Consider the following 16769-nt stretch of genomic DNA (forward strand, 5'->3'; position numbering starts at 1 on the left):
TTAACAGAATTCACTCTCCATAGAGATCTCTGTGTTCTTTCCAACTGCAAGAAATAGAGTACCCCATTGTGTTTGAACAGGGCAGTTGGAGGTGGGGCTGCAGGGTATGCATTGCACACAGGTGCCTAGCCAAAGGGGGCTGGAGAAGAACCTGGGGCCACCTTCTAGCTGCACCACACATAGGGGAAGTCTTTCTGCAGTTTCTGCAGCCAAAGGGGGGAGCCTTTTCCAAAACACACAGAGGCACTGTTAAGGCTAACAGGGGCCCTGTGTTTAAGTGTTCTTGTTTGTTATCTTTTACTGGAGGCTTGTGAAAGGATGGTAGAAGCCTTGATCACCTAGTTTAAAAAGCATGAATTATGGTTGCCTCCATAATTCTAAAAAAGTACCTGCAGTTCTGGGCTGAAGCCATGGAAGCCTTAGGTATGGCTTTGTTAAAATGTGATTGGCATAAGCCTTGAGGGTGCGAAGTCCAGGACATCTGTGAGGCACCTCTCTGCTCATCTGAACTCACCTTTGGGGACTGAACATGCGCTCACTAGTCCCAACCCACAAGTGTCATGGAGGGAAAGGGCTGGCACTCTGGGCCTTGAGCACTGTGCTGGCTGCGTAGGGCTGGGCTGAGGAAGCTCCTAGCTGTGTCTGTGGGCCAAAAATGAGGTGACAGGAGTGGGGAGCAGCCAGGGAGTCTGCCCGTGACTCTCAGGTGGGCTGCTGAGACCCTGTGGACGCTGGTGGCCTCAAAACTGTGACTTCTTCCTCAGGTGGACAAAGAGACTAACACAGAGACCCTGGCCCCATCTCCCACAGTGGTGCGACCCAAGGACCGGCGGGTGGGCACGCCATCCCCAGGGCCATTTCTTCGAGGGAGCACTATCATCCGCTCTAAGACCTTCTCTCCTGGACCCCAGAGCCAGTATGTGTGCCGGGTAAGCAAATACACAGCGCCTTCCTCCTCCCAAACGCCTGCTTCCCATGGAGCAGCTCAGAGCCTTCAGCCTCACCACTGCTCTAAGTGCAAATCCCTTTTATGCTCACCTTGTCAGGTGTCCCCGGGCAAGTGAACATCTCACCTCACGTGGAGTCACTAGACCAACTTCAGTTTCCTCACGTGGGGTTGACAGACTGACTTTGAAGGATTGTTTTAAGGACTGAATTAGAGAAAGTATGGAAAAGGCTCAGTAAGCAGTAGATGGCCGGTGTTTATTTTATAATTCCAACCAACTCTCCCCTCCTCACACCCTGCCCTCCCTTCCACACGACCACTTGGTGAGATGAGACTGACCCCTCGCTGTCATCTGGAGTGATGCCTGAGGTCACAAAGCAGCAACAGGCCTGTGTTAGTCCCAGGTTTGTTTGGTTTCTTTTTAGTTGAATTTGTCTCTAACATTGAAAATTTAAGAAAAGTAAAGTAAGAATGAAAAAGTTTCACATAAAATCCCAGTTTCTCTTGAAAAAAGATACTGCCTGGCACCATGAGCCTTGTTTTCTCTTGGCAGCAGCTGGCTAGAGCTAAGCAGTGGGGCCACTGTCCTTGATGACTGGAGGGCAGGGGGCTTTCATGTTCCCTTGGCCACCTGGCCCTCTTTACCTATTTTGGTTGCCAATGTGCTCTTGCAGGCCTCCCTGGAATTTAGAAGCCCTGAAGTAAGCCTTTGATACCCTTACCTTGCTACCCAATTAGTCTACCCCTTCCTAGGCCAGCCCCTTTCTTTCATTCTGCCATGAAAGGAGCATTCGAGCACTTAAAACCACATATGAGGACTCATGCTGGTTGCTAGGGCTGTAGAACCAGGCCTGTTGCAACCTTCCTTGGGGATGGCATGGATGGGGCACATGCACACTTTCCCTGAGTCCTGGACTCAAATGATGGGTCAACATCCTTCCTTACTCTCCACCCTACAGAACCAGTGGACAATAATGAGAAGCATAAACAGAACCTTCCTGCCTTGTGTTCCCATAAGTGATCACAGAAGGGGAGACCCATGGAGCCTCCCTACATCATCAACCTGTCACCTACCTATGTATTGTTATTGGTGGAGGAGGATACTGAAGGGCATTTTCACTATCTGATATTCAGTATCCAAGGCCTACAATTTTAAGATGGAGTTAGAGAAGCTAATTTTTTCATAAACATGAGAGTTTCCCTACTTTACCGGCTCATCAAATTAGTCCACACAAAAACATACCCTGCAGTCTCTCTCAGAAATAACATAAGCCCCTCCCTTCTGTGTCAAGTCTCTCGTTAATCATTTGAGCTTGTAAGCATCTGAAAAGACAGTGTAAGCACTGTGCATATTAGCTGCATATCTCACAGAAAGTTCAGGGTTTCCTAAAGCCACTGAATGTGATTTTGATGTTGGGGAATTCATGAATCATGGGTGAAGAATCCTGCAGTTAAGCCAGCTCACAGCTGAAGAGGAGAAAAATATAACCTATGTCTCATATGTGAATAATTTGAAGGATTTAGAAAAGCCCTTAGGATAATGTATAAAACCCTCTGTTTTTGGCAAAATTATCACCCTTATGAAAGTACAGTGGAAATAAAACACAAAGAATGTCCCTTGTCAGAAAAATCAAACCAAAAGAAATTAGTGTTGGATTCATTCTTTTTCATCAGGATTAAAGCGCAGTTGTAAATTTGTTAAATGGAGGATGTAAATACACCTTTTGTAAATTGCATTTGTATCCTCTTGGTACATATTTCTAGTTGGTATTGCACATATTCTGAGTGCCACCTTTGGAATAAAACAAGGATAAAAAAAGGATAAAGCCCCTGTCTGGTATGATATCCATCCGGTCCATGTGTGTGAAGCACCCCAGTCAAGATGGCCCACCCCTCCATCTATGTATTAGTTTTGTCTCTGAGGGAGAAAACATGGCCTGGGAATCAGACTGGACCTTGAAATCTCTCTCTGATACTCACCAGCTGAATGACTTATAAAAGCCTCATTCCCTCCTTTAGGATTATTTAAGGCTGAAATGAAAGCATATGGCACATAGTAGGTGCTCCACCCACCTGGCTGTTATTACTGACACTACTCTGTTTCTGGTTCTGATTGAGACTCTGCATTGTACAGTAACCACTTCATCAGTTACATTCCTGGGGTTGCTGTGTTCGTCAACATTGCAGGAAAATTAATATCATTTTCACTAATTATTAGTAACTGCAAAATGACAATGCAAACAGCTTCTCAGGAGAGACCTTCAGCAGTGAGCTGCCAGCTGCCAGAGCAGGCTCTGAAGAAGCGCCTCCTGCCTTGACCAGAAACCCCTGGTCTCTGGCTGTGGATGGGGAATCTGTATCTCTGGGGAGTACAGAGTAACTAAAGTGATTGAAGGGATTCTGCTGAGGGGCTGTGATCGGCTCTGCCCTCACAGAGCCTGTCTGCCCCAGCTTATCCCATGATATATATTAGTTATATATTATTATGTATCAATTACATGTATATCTCATATACAAATATGTGTGTATATATATATGTGTGTGTGTATGTGTGTATATATATATATAAAATAAAAATCTTGGCAGTGGCTCCATTTGTGCCATGAAAGAAGGCTCTGTGGGTGACAGGGAAGAGTCGATGCACAGGGGCCTTGGCACAGTAGATATAGGGGACAGTATACCCTGGAGTCACTCTCGTGTCAATCCCACTGTGCTTGCCAACTTTGGACAAGTTCCATAACCCCTGACCTCTGTCTCCTCATTTGTAAAGTGGAGGTGCTTCTCTCCCATGGGTTGTTGGAAGGATTAAATGAGACTCCACATGTATAGCATGTGTCAGAGTTCATTGTGCCAAGCATGTGCTCAATAAATATTCACCTCAAAAGAAAAGGAAAGTGGCATGAAGCCTGCTTCATGCAGTCCCCAAGGAACAGAAATGACGTAAACCTCTCCCTTCTGTGTCAAGTCTCTACTTAATCATTTGAGCTTATAAGCATGTGAAAAGACAATTTAGACAAAAGCATCTGAAAAAACTATGGTGTCTGCACAAGGAGAGGAAGGCGTGAGCTGAGTCAGGGAACCCCACCATCCTTCCAGCCCCAGAAACCTTCCAAATGTACACTAACCTTAATTAACTTCCCACGCCTTTTCTCCCACAGCTGAATCGTAGTGATAGTGACAGCTCCACGCTGTCCAAGAAGCCACCTTTTGTTCGAAACTCCCTGGAGCGGTGCAGTGTCCGGGTGAAGCGGGTAAGGTGGTCACCTCAAAGCTCTCTGTACAGCTGCCTCCCCACTTTCCCAAGCTCATCCCCTAACATCTGTTTCTCCTCAGCCACTGGCATGAAGAAAGTTGATCTTGCAAGTGTGATGATGTTTGTAAACTGCAAGGTCTGTGTAGGTCGCAGAGAAGGTGTCAGAGGGTACATGTAACATCATGATGATGATGAATAGGTTAGATCAGGAGGGTAGGTGCTTGGCCTTATCTTCCTGGGTAGAAATCAAAGTCATTGAGAACTAACTAACCCCAGGACATCACAGTCACCTAGGAGTCTACCTCACACAGGACGCTACTAGGCGTGTTGTCCAGCTGACTGAGTAGCTAAAGGCTCTGACAGCCTTGCCTGCCGGCAGAGAAGCCGGATACATCCAAGCACCAGTGGGAAGCAGGGAGGTGTGGATGGGCTTCTCTCAGTTCAGCTGGAAGAGCACAGGGAAGAAGCCACATGCTGTCCCTGCAGATAAATCTCACCTTTCCTTATGGAGACTTGGCTGAGAGATTGGGGTGGAGTAGCATTAGGCAAAGGACCAGCTCCTGATATGGATTTTACCAATCAGGGCTGCAGAACATGCAGAGGAACCTTCCCCACATTGGCCTTTTAACACGGCAGTTCTGGTGAGCCTGCAGAACATGAAGAAACAGGAGCCAAAGTGTCAGAGAGAGAAACAGAGCAGGAGAGAAAGAGAGCAAAGTGAAAGGCAAGGCTCAGGGAAAGGAGGGTAACCAGGAGCCCCAGGTGGGGGAAGGTGTCCAGCAGTTGGCTGTTGACAGCTCAAATTGGGAGCTGGTCCTCGGTCTGTCACCACCCCTCCCCTCAAGTCTCCAGAAAGCACTAGAGAGTACAGGATAAAGAAAGTAATACAGAAGAGGGTGCACAGGGAGGGGAATGAGCACTGGCTGTGGGAGACTGTGGACATGGCCTCTGGTGGCAGAGATGGAGGACTGCCCACAGGGGTCCCCCACCTCCACCCCTGTCTGCTGTAGCTGGCTGGGGCTGTAGAGTCTCTGGAGCACTGAGTCTCCTGGCGCACTCGTTGGCCATGCAGATTCCAAGGGCACACTCCCCGACAGTCTAGGTCAGGCAGCTGGAGTGGGGCCCTGGAAACTGCATTTTGATAAGCTCAGAAGGGTCTGGAGCAGTTGTTCCATGATCTATTCCTGGAGAAAAGCTTCTGGAGAAGGTCCTTGTTTCCCCTGCATTACTTACAACTCCCTGCCAAGACACACCCCACACAATTCGCCCAAGTTTCCTTTGGGTCCTACCAATGTCTTGAGGACAGAAGGGTTCAGAGGCCAGGCAGTCCTTCTTCCACCCACTGCCTGAGTTTGTCTCTCTCCTTGTGCCTGAACAAGCATATTCTATGCTTGGACATCAGTCAAAGAAAAGCAAACGAATCTTGAGCTCTGAGAGCTTGAGCCACATAGATCACTCAGCTGGATTTCCTAACCCTGCTCATTTATAAGCACAAACTAGGCCATGGTCACCCTAGAAGAACATTGTACAACCTGTGTACTAAGCTATTCATATTCCTAAAAGTGTGCTTGCCAGCCTTAAGTGAGGTTATGTCTCATAGTAATGTTTTATGTGACATTTCTCAAATCCCTTTAGCGGTCATTGTATTTGTTTTCTGTTGCTGCATAACAAATTACCATAAACTTAGCAGCTTAAACCAACACAAATTCGTTATCTCACAGTTTTCATGGGTTAGAAGTTCAGGCACAGATGAGCTGGGATCCTTTGCTGAGGGTCTCACCAGGCTGAAATCTAGGTGCTGACTGAATGTATCCTCATCTGGAGGTTTGACGGGAAAGGATTCACTTCTAGGCTCCCCCAGGGCTTTGGCAGAATTCGTTCCCTTGCGTTTTCTTGGTCTCTACTAGCCAGGGGCTGCTCACAGCTACTAGAAGTCACTCTCAGGTCCTGGCCATGTGGCCCTCTTCACGACATGCATTGCTTTTTCAAGACCAGCAGGAGACCTCTTTCCAGGAAGGAGAGCTTTTAAGGGCTCACCTAATTAGGTCAGGCTCACCCAGGATAATCTCCCTTTTGATTAACTCAAAGCCAGCTACTTTGTTTCCTGATCATGGGAGTGGTCCCCACCTTACTCACCGGTCCCATGTACACTGAAGGGGAGAGCATGATATGGGGCATGTATGTTACAAGGTGGGAATCTTGGGAGCCATCTTAGAATTCTGCCTCCCAGTCATTTAGTTACTCTTTTTAAATCATTACTGTTTTTTGATAGGAGAATAAAGTTAATGGTTGTATTACTCAGGATCTTTTACATACAAATAACCAAAAAACTCAACTGAAATATGGCTTGAGAGTGAAAGGGAATTTAATGGAAAATTTCAGTATATTGGAGTACCTTCACGCATGGATTAATCCAAGATTTGAAACAACATCATCAAGTCTCGGTTTTCCTCCCATGACACTGCTCTCTCCAGAGAGGGTCACCCCATATGATTGTAAAGATGGCCACAATCAGTTCTTGCTTTTAGCTTGCTGGCTTACAATGGCTGTTTAAAGATGCTGCCTTTTTTCTAGTGGGTCAGCAAAAATACCAGAGAGGAATTATTCTTGCTGAGCTTAGATAACATAACTGTGAAGCACTCACTAAGAATATAATTGCCCGGATTCAGTTCACATTCTTATTCCTAAAGCCGCACATGAACCACCACATGGTACATGGGGGCTGAGCATGGAGGAGGAGTGGCTTCCCAGGGAGGAGGAGGGAGCTGTCACTGTAAGATTGGGGAAGAGGATGCTGGACAAGCAGAAACAATACATGAACATATATATGTATGTCCATTACACAAACATAAAGTCAAGATGACACAACCATCTACCCAAAGGAAAACAGACCTGCAGTGAGGAAACAACTTCAGAGTAGGATAGTGGCAAGAACTCACAAAGCGAGTGTGTAAACGTTGAATGCTCTGAGAGTTGGGGAACAGGGACAGTATGGGGAGCCCGTGGGTGGGGTCTAGAGCCAACTGCCCCCAGTGGAATCTTAGCTTTACCACTTATAATCCATGTGACTTGACCTCTGGGAGTCTCATCCATGCAAATGATGATAGTTGGGACTTTCATAGGATTGCTGTGAAAAGGAACAGAAGTAATGGAAGTAAAGCTCCTAGCACTGCGCCTGGAACGTAAAAATACTCAATAAGCATGAGCTTGGAAGCAGGAGAAATGGAGACAAGCTGCCAGGAGGGCAAGCCCCATTTTTGAGGGATGGGAAGCCTGCAGATGAGCAAAGGAGGGTATTTGAGGTTCAGTGGAGGGGGTCGTGTGGGCTCATTGGACCTGACCCTCTAATAACCCGCCCAAGCCATCCCCACTCCTGCAGCCTCCGTCAGTCAAATCTCTGCGCGCTGAGCGCCTGATCCGCACCTCGCTGGACCTTGAGTTAGACCTGCAGGCCACCAGGACCTGGCACAGCCAACTGACTCAGGAGATCTCGGTGCTCAAGGAGCTCAAGGAGCAGCTTGAACAAGCCAAGAGCCACGGGGAGAAGGAGCTACCACAGTGGTTGCGTGAGGATGAGCGCTTCCGCCTGCTGCTGAGGATGCTGGAGAGGCGGGTGAGTGCCCCAGGGAGGAAGGGAGGCAGCCTGGCCCAGCCTTGGAGACCATCCTCTGCTGCAAGGGGAGAGCCCTAGAGCCCTGTGACCCAGGGAGAGTGTTCCCAGGGCCCCTCTTTCCCATCAGTAGAGGGACCCAGGAATCCCTTTACTCAGTAAATTTTATTAACACTTGACCTGGCTTCCAGGCCCCTTGGCGGCATTTCTGTGTTTATGTGTACAAGCTTTATTATTCACACTTATTCACCCTTGTAGTCCTTCTTCAAACATATTCAGTACCCAGTCTGCACTGAGGCACACACTTTAACAGAGTAAGCTCATTTACTAGAGTAAATACAGAATACTGACCCACCCCAGTGCCTGCCTCTGTAGTCCCACAGAGCATATAACTCCAACATGGGCAAGAGCAGATCATGGTGGGGCTTTGTACTGATAAAGATGCCCAGGAATACAAGCCTGCTTGCATCTCTGCCCTGGTATAGTGAGTTTGAGGGACTTCAGGGAGGCTCAAGGAAAAAGAGAGAACCACAGAATGGCACTTGCACAGTGGATTTTATTTGGGTGGTACTGCTTTCGCAAGTTTGCATGTGGGGCAGTCCTCAAGCATGACACCTCCTGAAGGCAGCTGCTGTTCAGGGACTGTTACCTAGAAAGGAGCAGGTGCAGGGAACTGGCTGGGCCAGGCTGGGCCGGGGCGGGGGAGGGAGGGCGCTACGCATCTGGAGGGTGTCTCTCCATGCACCACAGGGAGTCTGTGGGCCCAAGAGCTCCAAAGCAGCAGCAGCTCAGGACCTTTTATAACCCTAGGGTTTCTCTTATTTGTGGCTAGCAGATATTGGGTACAGCTTCATGGGCCATGGAAAGCAGGCCAGTTCTAAGTGGCTAAAAAATCTGTTTGAGCTATATTTTAAAACAATTAGATCGGTAAAAATGTGACTTTGGCACCATTAGCTTTTGAGCTAACCATGGCCGACGGTGGTGAGGAAGTAAACAATAGAAGGCCAATACACAGAGGCCATCTTTGACTCATTTATGTAACACCTGCCACTCCCAGTTGCCACACATGGCAGGGATGACAGACCTCTACTATTTCTCTCTGCACATAGCCAGACAATGCAAAGAGCACCTTATAGAGGGTGCCTGCCTGGATTACTAGGAGGGCCATTAGCTGAAGTCTCAGCTCTTGACGCAGGTGGTGATGCCTTAGAGCAGAAAAATAGTGCAGGACTTCTTGGGTCTGGAGCTTCACACCAACTCTGGTAATCCAGAAAGTCCAGAAATGTTTATTTCTTTGTAATTTATTACTTATACCCTATAGACATAATAGGGTTATAATAAGAGTATTATGGGAAAGTAGAAAATAAGAGAAATTTTTAAGGAAGAGAAGGAAATAAATATATCCCTAACATAATTGTAGTTGTCTATTACATTTATTTTTGGGCTGCCTGGTAGCCAAGGTAAAAATAGGCAAGAAAACAAGTGCATATGTGTTCTGTCTTAAGAAAACACCAACTAAGATAACCTGACCTTTCAAATAGTAAAAAAAAATAGTACATCCATGACTGTCTGATAATGACTTTCTACTAAAGAGCCCTTTAAATGATGGCTTCATTGACCAAAATTCTGTCATCGTGCAATGTTTTCAAGTATATGGTATATGGATATTTTAGGGCTCTTTGCGGTTTATTCTCAAAGGTGCTTACATAGGTTTGCATCAGGAGGAAGGTTATATAATGTAACTGAAGCCCCTGAGCATGACTAGGTATTCGGTTTTCACCACTTATTAGTTGTTTGACATAAAGAAATTCTTAACATGCCTGGGCCTCAGATTCCTCATCTGTAATATAGAGGCAATTATAAAATCCACCTTCTTAGGTGAGCCTGAAGATTATAGAAGTAGCAGACATTTCACTAGTCAGCCCTCATCTCCTTATTTCCCGGAGGTCCACATAGGTATCCAGTTCCCTGGCCCCTTAAACCTGTCCATTCTGACTGATGGGATCACTTCTCATTATTCTGAATAAAGAAGATCCTCCTCTGGAACAGGAGGAGTGAAGGTGCCTGCTCCTGACCCTCAGACCTTTTGACTGCAGTAGACTCATCTGTGCTAGAAAGTTCTCCTAGGATGACCCATTTCTCGAGGCCCTCAGGGACTACTCCCTCATGGCTTTGCTTGCTTTGGACCTACAGATGGACCAAGCCGAGCACAAGGGTGAGCTTCACACAGACAAGATGATGCGGGCAGCTGCCAAGGATGTGCACAGGCTCCGAGGCCAGAGCTGCAAGGAGCCCCCAGAAGTGCAGTCTTTCAGGTAAGCAAGTGGGTGCCCGGCCGCCCGCCTTCCCTTTCGCACCTGGCCGGCCCAGCCTGCGGCATCTTTTCTCAATCTCACTGCTCCCTGTGCCCTGCCCAGTTCTCTAGCAGAGCACCAGCTCTCTCTGTAACAGATGTTCATCCTCTGCCAAGCTGTCCCTGGTGGTCTGTGAGCTTTGCAGTGTTTTCCCCTGGCTGTCTTATCAGTCCCCACACAACTCGAGCTAATTTGTTTGATCCTCTTAAATGGATGAGCCACCTGCTCCGGCCTTTCCTCTTAGCGTTTCCATCACCGGTAATTGCAGAGGATTGGCTGAATGATTAATAATAAGCCTGGCGGTGACGGATGCTTGCTGGCCCCCCCTGGCTCTGCCTCCTGCCTTCCAGGATCTCAGGGAGGTCCTTTCTTGCTGTACTGGACCCAGGCATGTCACAGCAGGACCGCAAATGCCATTTGGCCCAGGCCTCCCATTCTCAGAGGGCCTTGTGTTTACACTTGTGATGTCCTCTGAGATAAGGTACCCGTGGTTGTGTATGTGCTAAAAAAGCACTCCTCTATGGAATATAAACATTTAATATATGCTGTAATTTATATAACCATGCTTGGACATCTCTTGATTTTTAACTAATTGGGAATCTAAAACAAAACAAAACAAAAAACACACAGGAAGTAGCTTGAGAGCTCTTTTAAAGCTGGAGAGACCCCTGATTTGAACTGAAGGTGACTGGTCCTCCTAATGTCTCCTAAAGAATGGTTCTCAACCAGGTCAGTTTGGACCCCCCAGGGACATTTGGCGATGTCTGGGGACATTTTTGGTTGTCACAACTAGAAGGATGGGTGGGGGAGTGCTATTGGTATCTAGTGCGTGGAGGGCAGGGTTATTGCTGAATGTCCTATAACGTAAAGGACAGTCCACAAAACAAAGAACTATGCTGCCCATAATAGCTGTGTAGTGGAGTTTAAAACCCTGCTCTAAAGGGATGGCGTCTCTCACAGGGAGAAGATGGCGTTTTTCACCCAGCCTCGGATGAATATCCCCACCCTCTCTGCAGATGACGTCTAATCGCCAGAAAAGTATTTCCTTTGTTCCACTGACCACGCTGTGAACGTAGACTGTGGCTAGTTGTTTATGTGGTGTTATATGAAGGTACTGAGTCACAAGTCCAGTAGTGCTCTTGTTGGTTTGAAATTGAATCAGATTTTTTAGTTTGGGCTCTATTATTATTGAAACAAAAACAAAAACAAAAAACCAGCATTAAAATGACAAGATTGTATAGTTTGTATATTTAGGAATGTATTTTTGAGAAAGAAAATTTAAATGAACTAAAGCAGTATTAAGTTGCTGCTCTTCTTAAAATTGTTTAGATTTTTTTTTTGTACAGCTCTACCTTCTAGAGGTTTCACTGCAATAAGAAGTAATGTTTTGGGGATGGTAATCCTAAAAGGACATCCCACAGATGTCACAGCACAGCTGACCTTTCCTACTTAACATATTTTGTACGATATTAAAAAAAAATGCACAAGAACCATTTGGGGGATTCTGAGGTGCATCCGTGAATCTTCAAGAGCTGTGATGTGTTTTTATGTGATCGCCTGATGTGGAGCAGAAAGCACGGAGCTGGCTGAGCAGCCCAGCCCATGCCGGTCTCAGATGCCCAGTGAAGCCACTGAAGTGAGTGAGGGAGGGCTGTGGAGAACGCCTTTCAGCTTTATCTTCATCAATAAAGTGGCCTTTCTGAACGTACTTCTTCTCTCTCTCTTTTCCCCCACCCCTCACTCCATCTATGTTTCCCTGATTTTTGACTCCCCTTTCCAACCATTTTCTCCCCACCCGTTCCCTGTCCAGGTGACTTGCTTTTCTTTTGCCCACCCCTCCCCTCGTTTCTCATTAAATTAAAATGACTGCTCAGCTGCGGCTGTTGCAGACAAACCAAAGTCAGCCTTTGACAAATGAGAAGCAAAGTCTCTTCCTGCTTCCTTTCGCTGACATCATCCTGTGTAACTTCCCACAAAGTGTGTTGCACCACCAGCCACATTAGAATCACTTGAGGCAGCTTGTTAAAAATACAGACTTCTTCCCCAGACCTACTGACCCACCCTTCCCCCGACCGGGATGGGTCCAGAGGCCTGCTACTAGCCATGTCCCACTGTCAGTCTTATGCACGCTGTGTTTTGAGAGACCTACTGGTATAATGTGAATGAAGCCCAGGCAAAATGCTGAGGCCCTGCACCCTGTTAGAGAGTCACATGGGACACTGATCTGCATGGCCCTCTCCAGGCCTCTGAGGATCACTGTGAGAGAAGGTGGTAGAGGAAGTAGAGCCCCTTTCACTGGGCTGTGGAGGCTCCTCCGCCATCTCACCACTGCTTTCCTGACCTGGCTGTTTCTCCTTCTGCAGAAGGAACCTATGGTGGCATAGAATCAACTGCTGTTCCCCATATGGCTTGCAGAGCTTTCAGGGGCCAGGCCTCCCTCCTACTATACAGTCCATTTTCTCACCACCAACCCAGAGCTTCCTCTTTCCCCAAGGCTTCACATCTCTGAACACACCAGTCCATGACACACAGTTGCTCCTTCCATGAAATTCCACCCCACACGTTGAGGGTTAGCTTTGCACTTTCTTCAAATGAGTATCAACATTGTCTCTAATCATTTGCAATAGGTCCCAGAGTACAAGGATTGTATCTCACACTGCTCCTGTGGCCCCAATGCCTGCACAGCTCAGAGCTTTGAGACGGCTGCTGTCCTTGCTGACCCTGCCCTTCTGTTACGGGCACTGATTGCAGCGATGGAGCAGATGGCCCCAGCCAACCAGTCAGAGTGTCCCATCCCATTGGCTGCCATGAATAGACCAAGGAAGGGCATGGGGCCCTAGCTGGGCTAATCAGAGCCCTTCCCCTGCATTTTCCATTTGAAGGTTAGAGACTAGATTTTCTCTTCCCAAAGCTACCGATAGCTATGGTTCCAGCTTCAGGGACCAATCCTACAGAGAGAAGCAAATGAAAGAAGTGAGAGGAGAAGGGATATGCTTGGAGTCTGAGTGCACAGGTCAGCTGCATCCTCACTCTATTTGTAGTCTATCTCTTAAACCGAGTCCAGAGTGCTCAAGAAAAATTTGAAGGTCATGAAATGGAGTTTTTCACTCAGTCACACCTTCATCCGTGTTAGCTGTCCCAACAAGGGTCAGCCCCTCACCCCCTCACAGCTTCAGTTTCCGTGAAGCAGAGCTCTAAACTGCCTCCTTATGTATGGGAAAGGCCATGTATGGAGCAACTCCTCCTGCCCAAGAAGCGTGTCTCAATGTTGCTGCAGCTGACAGAGCATTTGCAGGGAGTAGCAGACCATCTCTGCAGAAGGCAGACAGCCCTCTGTCAGCCATGGCATTGACCTCCCTATAAACAGTTCACTGGCAAACAAGCCACCAATACATCCTGTTGGTTGCCTGGCAAGAAACTAAAGAATAAATTTCCACTCATATTCATGCATGTGTGTTCTCCAGAATCTTCAGGAAAACAATGCTCAGCAATGTAGAATGATCTGCTCAAGGTCTTCCAAAAGCTAGGATGCCAGCCTTGTCTTCCAACTTGGAAATTTTCTATGTCATTCAACTCTAGTTTCTGTTTCATGGCATTGTGGTCACATGAGGCCTTACTTGAAGGGAATTTGATCATTTGGTTTTAAAGAATGAAGTGATGAAAACCTTTGGTTTCTCTGCATGGGGGTATAGAGAAAGGTGGAGTGAGTAGGAGACCAGCCTGAGAAAAGATATTCAGCAAACCCTCACTGGGTTTGTTTGTTCCATTCATAAAGCCAATCATATTGTCTTCTTGACTACAAATCTTTTGTAATATGCACACTGGCAGTCTTCATGTTTGCTGCCTCCAAGAAGGCTAACAAGTAATATTTGTCCAGGTAACTATCCCCCTCCTAATCAGATTGCAGCCACGCTGACCTTTCATTTCTATATTCCCATCCCATGGCCTTTACCTTCTGTCTGGCACACTTTCTCTCCACTTTTTCATCCCATCCTCATAGGACTCGCTCTTTATCACTATTCAGATCTCAGCTCAAGCCTCACCCCTCAGAGAGCCACCTCTACCCTGATCCTGGGCCACCTTACCCTTGCCCTCCTGTAAGTTAGTCTCTGGTATGATAGCATGATTTGTTTGCTTCAGAGCAGTGTTCTTCTCTGTAGTAATCTAATTACATCCCCTTCCTCTGTGTCTTCCTTCTAGAAAGTTAAGATCTTAAAGCCAGGGTCCTTGTTTACTTTGTTTTCTGTTGAGTCTGATGCAGGGTGAGTCCTTAATAAGTATTTGTAGAATGAATGAATGAGAGAATAAATGTTTGCCCCAGAGGTGTGTTCAGTCGCTTCTCCTTTGTCATTCCTAATCAGGAAAAAGGAAGGTTCTGGGTGGAATAGAAGAACTGAAGGCTCTTCTTGTGGGGTGCCAGGTTGTAGACACCTCTCTGATCCAACTCAGTGCGCACCGCTACAAACACACATGCCACCCTATGGCATAAAGAAACAAAAATGATTGGGATTCCAAACACACACATGCACACAGTGTTCACATTCTTTGAAGAAAAAGGTTATTTACCCTGAATTAGTCTTCCTGTAATAGTTTATTTTATTTCAATAGCTAATACTTACATACTACACAAAATCCAAAGGGCACATAAGAACTATAGTAGCAAAATCCTCCTACTCACTATAGGCCTAGGCACTGTTCTAAAAGCTTGCTTATTTTTGTAATTTTCCTCACGACAGCACTATAAGATGTAGGTACTATTATGACCATGTCTGTTTTACAGTTGAGGAAACTCGCCCAGAGAGACTTACGTTATTTGCCCAAAAGCACATAGCTGGTAAGTGGTAGAACTGAATTAAATCTAGTACGTCCTCTAAGACACCTTGCTACAGTGACCAGTAGGTCTTCTTCACACTTCTGTCCCCACCTACCAGTTTTTCCTTAAAGACATCCCATATTGCCAGTTTCTTTCATGTCCTCCCAGAAATAAGCAATGTATTATATGTACATTATACATATAAGACTTATACATGAGTACATATATAAATCTAATCTGTAAAGCTTATACAGTTGTACATGTGTATTCCTTTTTTTCTACCTAAAAATGCATACTAAAGGTATGTCCTGCACCTTGCTTTTCTCAATAAGATACCTGTGAGCAAATTCACTTTTTAACAACCGTGTAGAATTCCATTAAGTGATGTACCATAAATCATTTAATGGACATTTATGTTGTAGGCAATCTCTTGCTTTTACAGTGTCCTAATTGCTCTCTTTGTCCATCATCCTTCCACACGTGTATGAGAATATCTGTAGATAAATTACTGCCTACATTTTTAAAATGTACTATCAGAGCACCACATATAGCTATAAAGTGCTTCTCAGACATTTCTTCTCAGCAAGTTTGCTGTCTTCATTAAGTGGTGTGAAGATTCAAGGAGATAATATACTTTAGGTACTGAATAGTTGTAAGGAATGGTGGGGAAGTTGTTACATTCTTACTGTATTTTAATGCATCTGGGAATAACTAAACTGAAAAGTCTGTCCTACACTATAATAAGGCTTCTCCCAGGGCATTTAGGACTATAAATTTATTTAGGACAACACAGTAAGTCATAAGTTTAAAAGCAACCATAAATATACATACAGCTAAATCAGGAGTAACAAAAGGACAGAAGTTTGGCATTTATAGTACTTTTTACTACTTGCCTTTACATACTTTATTTTTGGATTTGGCTATCTGCTCATGAGGATGTTGGAGACATAAGGCAGGCATCATGCATGTCTCCTTCACTATTTTAGCCCCAGAGCCAGAGCAGTCCCTAACAGATAGCAGATCTCCAAATAATTGTTTGGTGAATGAATTCGGCTAAGACCAAAGTTCTAATTCCAGTGCTGTAAGTAACAGCTCAAACCTGGGCAAACACTTCCCAGTGGCTTTCATGACATAATGCTTCCCAAAGAAAGGCATAAGAGAAAATATTAGGTGGAGCCTAGCTGCATCATTTTAGTCATATGTTTATTTTAACATGCTCATCAAAGTTGTGAATTCACTGCTTAGGATTAGGATATGTAAATATTTAAGGTGAATCAGTTTAAAGAAAAAGATCACATATATAGTGGCACAAAGAAATGGCAAAAATAGTGATGGGGTAACATTGGGAAAAGATTAAGTCAATACATCTCAAACGGTCCTAAAGGGGCACCTAGCACAATTTCCTATTTGCAAATGAAAGCAGGCCCAGGAGCTGTGGCTTGCTGGAAGTGAACTGAGCTCTTGGGAACTAAGGAAAAGAGACAGTGACATTGAGGTGCTGTTATGGGTTGTCCCTACCCCGTTTGTTCTGATGGCTCCAGTAAGTGCTGCCTGGACAAACTGAAACATGAGGTCAACCTGAGTGTATCCGAGACAGCATCTTCTCCTCCTTTCACTCCCGTCCTAGATCTGCATGCTCTTGGCTCATTATCACTGTATCTTCTGTGTAATCCCTCTGCCCATTTTTAAAAGTTACATCTACTCTGTGAAGTAGTACTAAAACAATGGTGCCATCCCCAATATAAAATCACAATACGGAATATGCTTTTTTCTAATACATCCCCCTCATCAAG

General features: G+C 45.8%; 1 protein-coding gene across 3 annotated transcripts in view; it reads left to right on the forward strand.

The window, feature by feature from the left end:
* The window catches only part of WWC1 (WW and C2 domain containing 1), a 150220-nt gene extending 135735 nt beyond the window's left edge, over positions 1–14485 (forward strand). For 2 of the 3 annotated variants that reach the window (XM_073231957.1, XM_073231958.1), the window contains 5 exons: positions 765–929; positions 4105–4197; positions 7561–7812; positions 10003–10124; positions 11124–14485. In XM_073231957.1, the coding sequence (XP_073088058.1) occupies positions 765–929; positions 4105–4197; positions 7561–7812; positions 10003–10124; positions 11124–11190 (699 nt within the window). In that variant the 3' untranslated portion in view covers positions 11191–14485. The remainder of the gene's footprint in view (positions 1–764; positions 930–4104; positions 4198–7560; positions 7813–10002; positions 10125–11123) is intronic. The other variant, XM_017650315.3, reaches the window with a different exon arrangement.
* The last annotated feature ends 2284 nt before the right edge of the window (positions 14486–16769 follow it).

The sequence above is a fragment of the Manis javanica genome, chromosome 1 (genome assembly GCF_040802235.1).
Source record: "Manis javanica isolate MJ-LG chromosome 1, MJ_LKY, whole genome shotgun sequence".
Taxonomy (NCBI): Eukaryota; Metazoa; Chordata; class Mammalia; order Pholidota; family Manidae; genus Manis; species Manis javanica.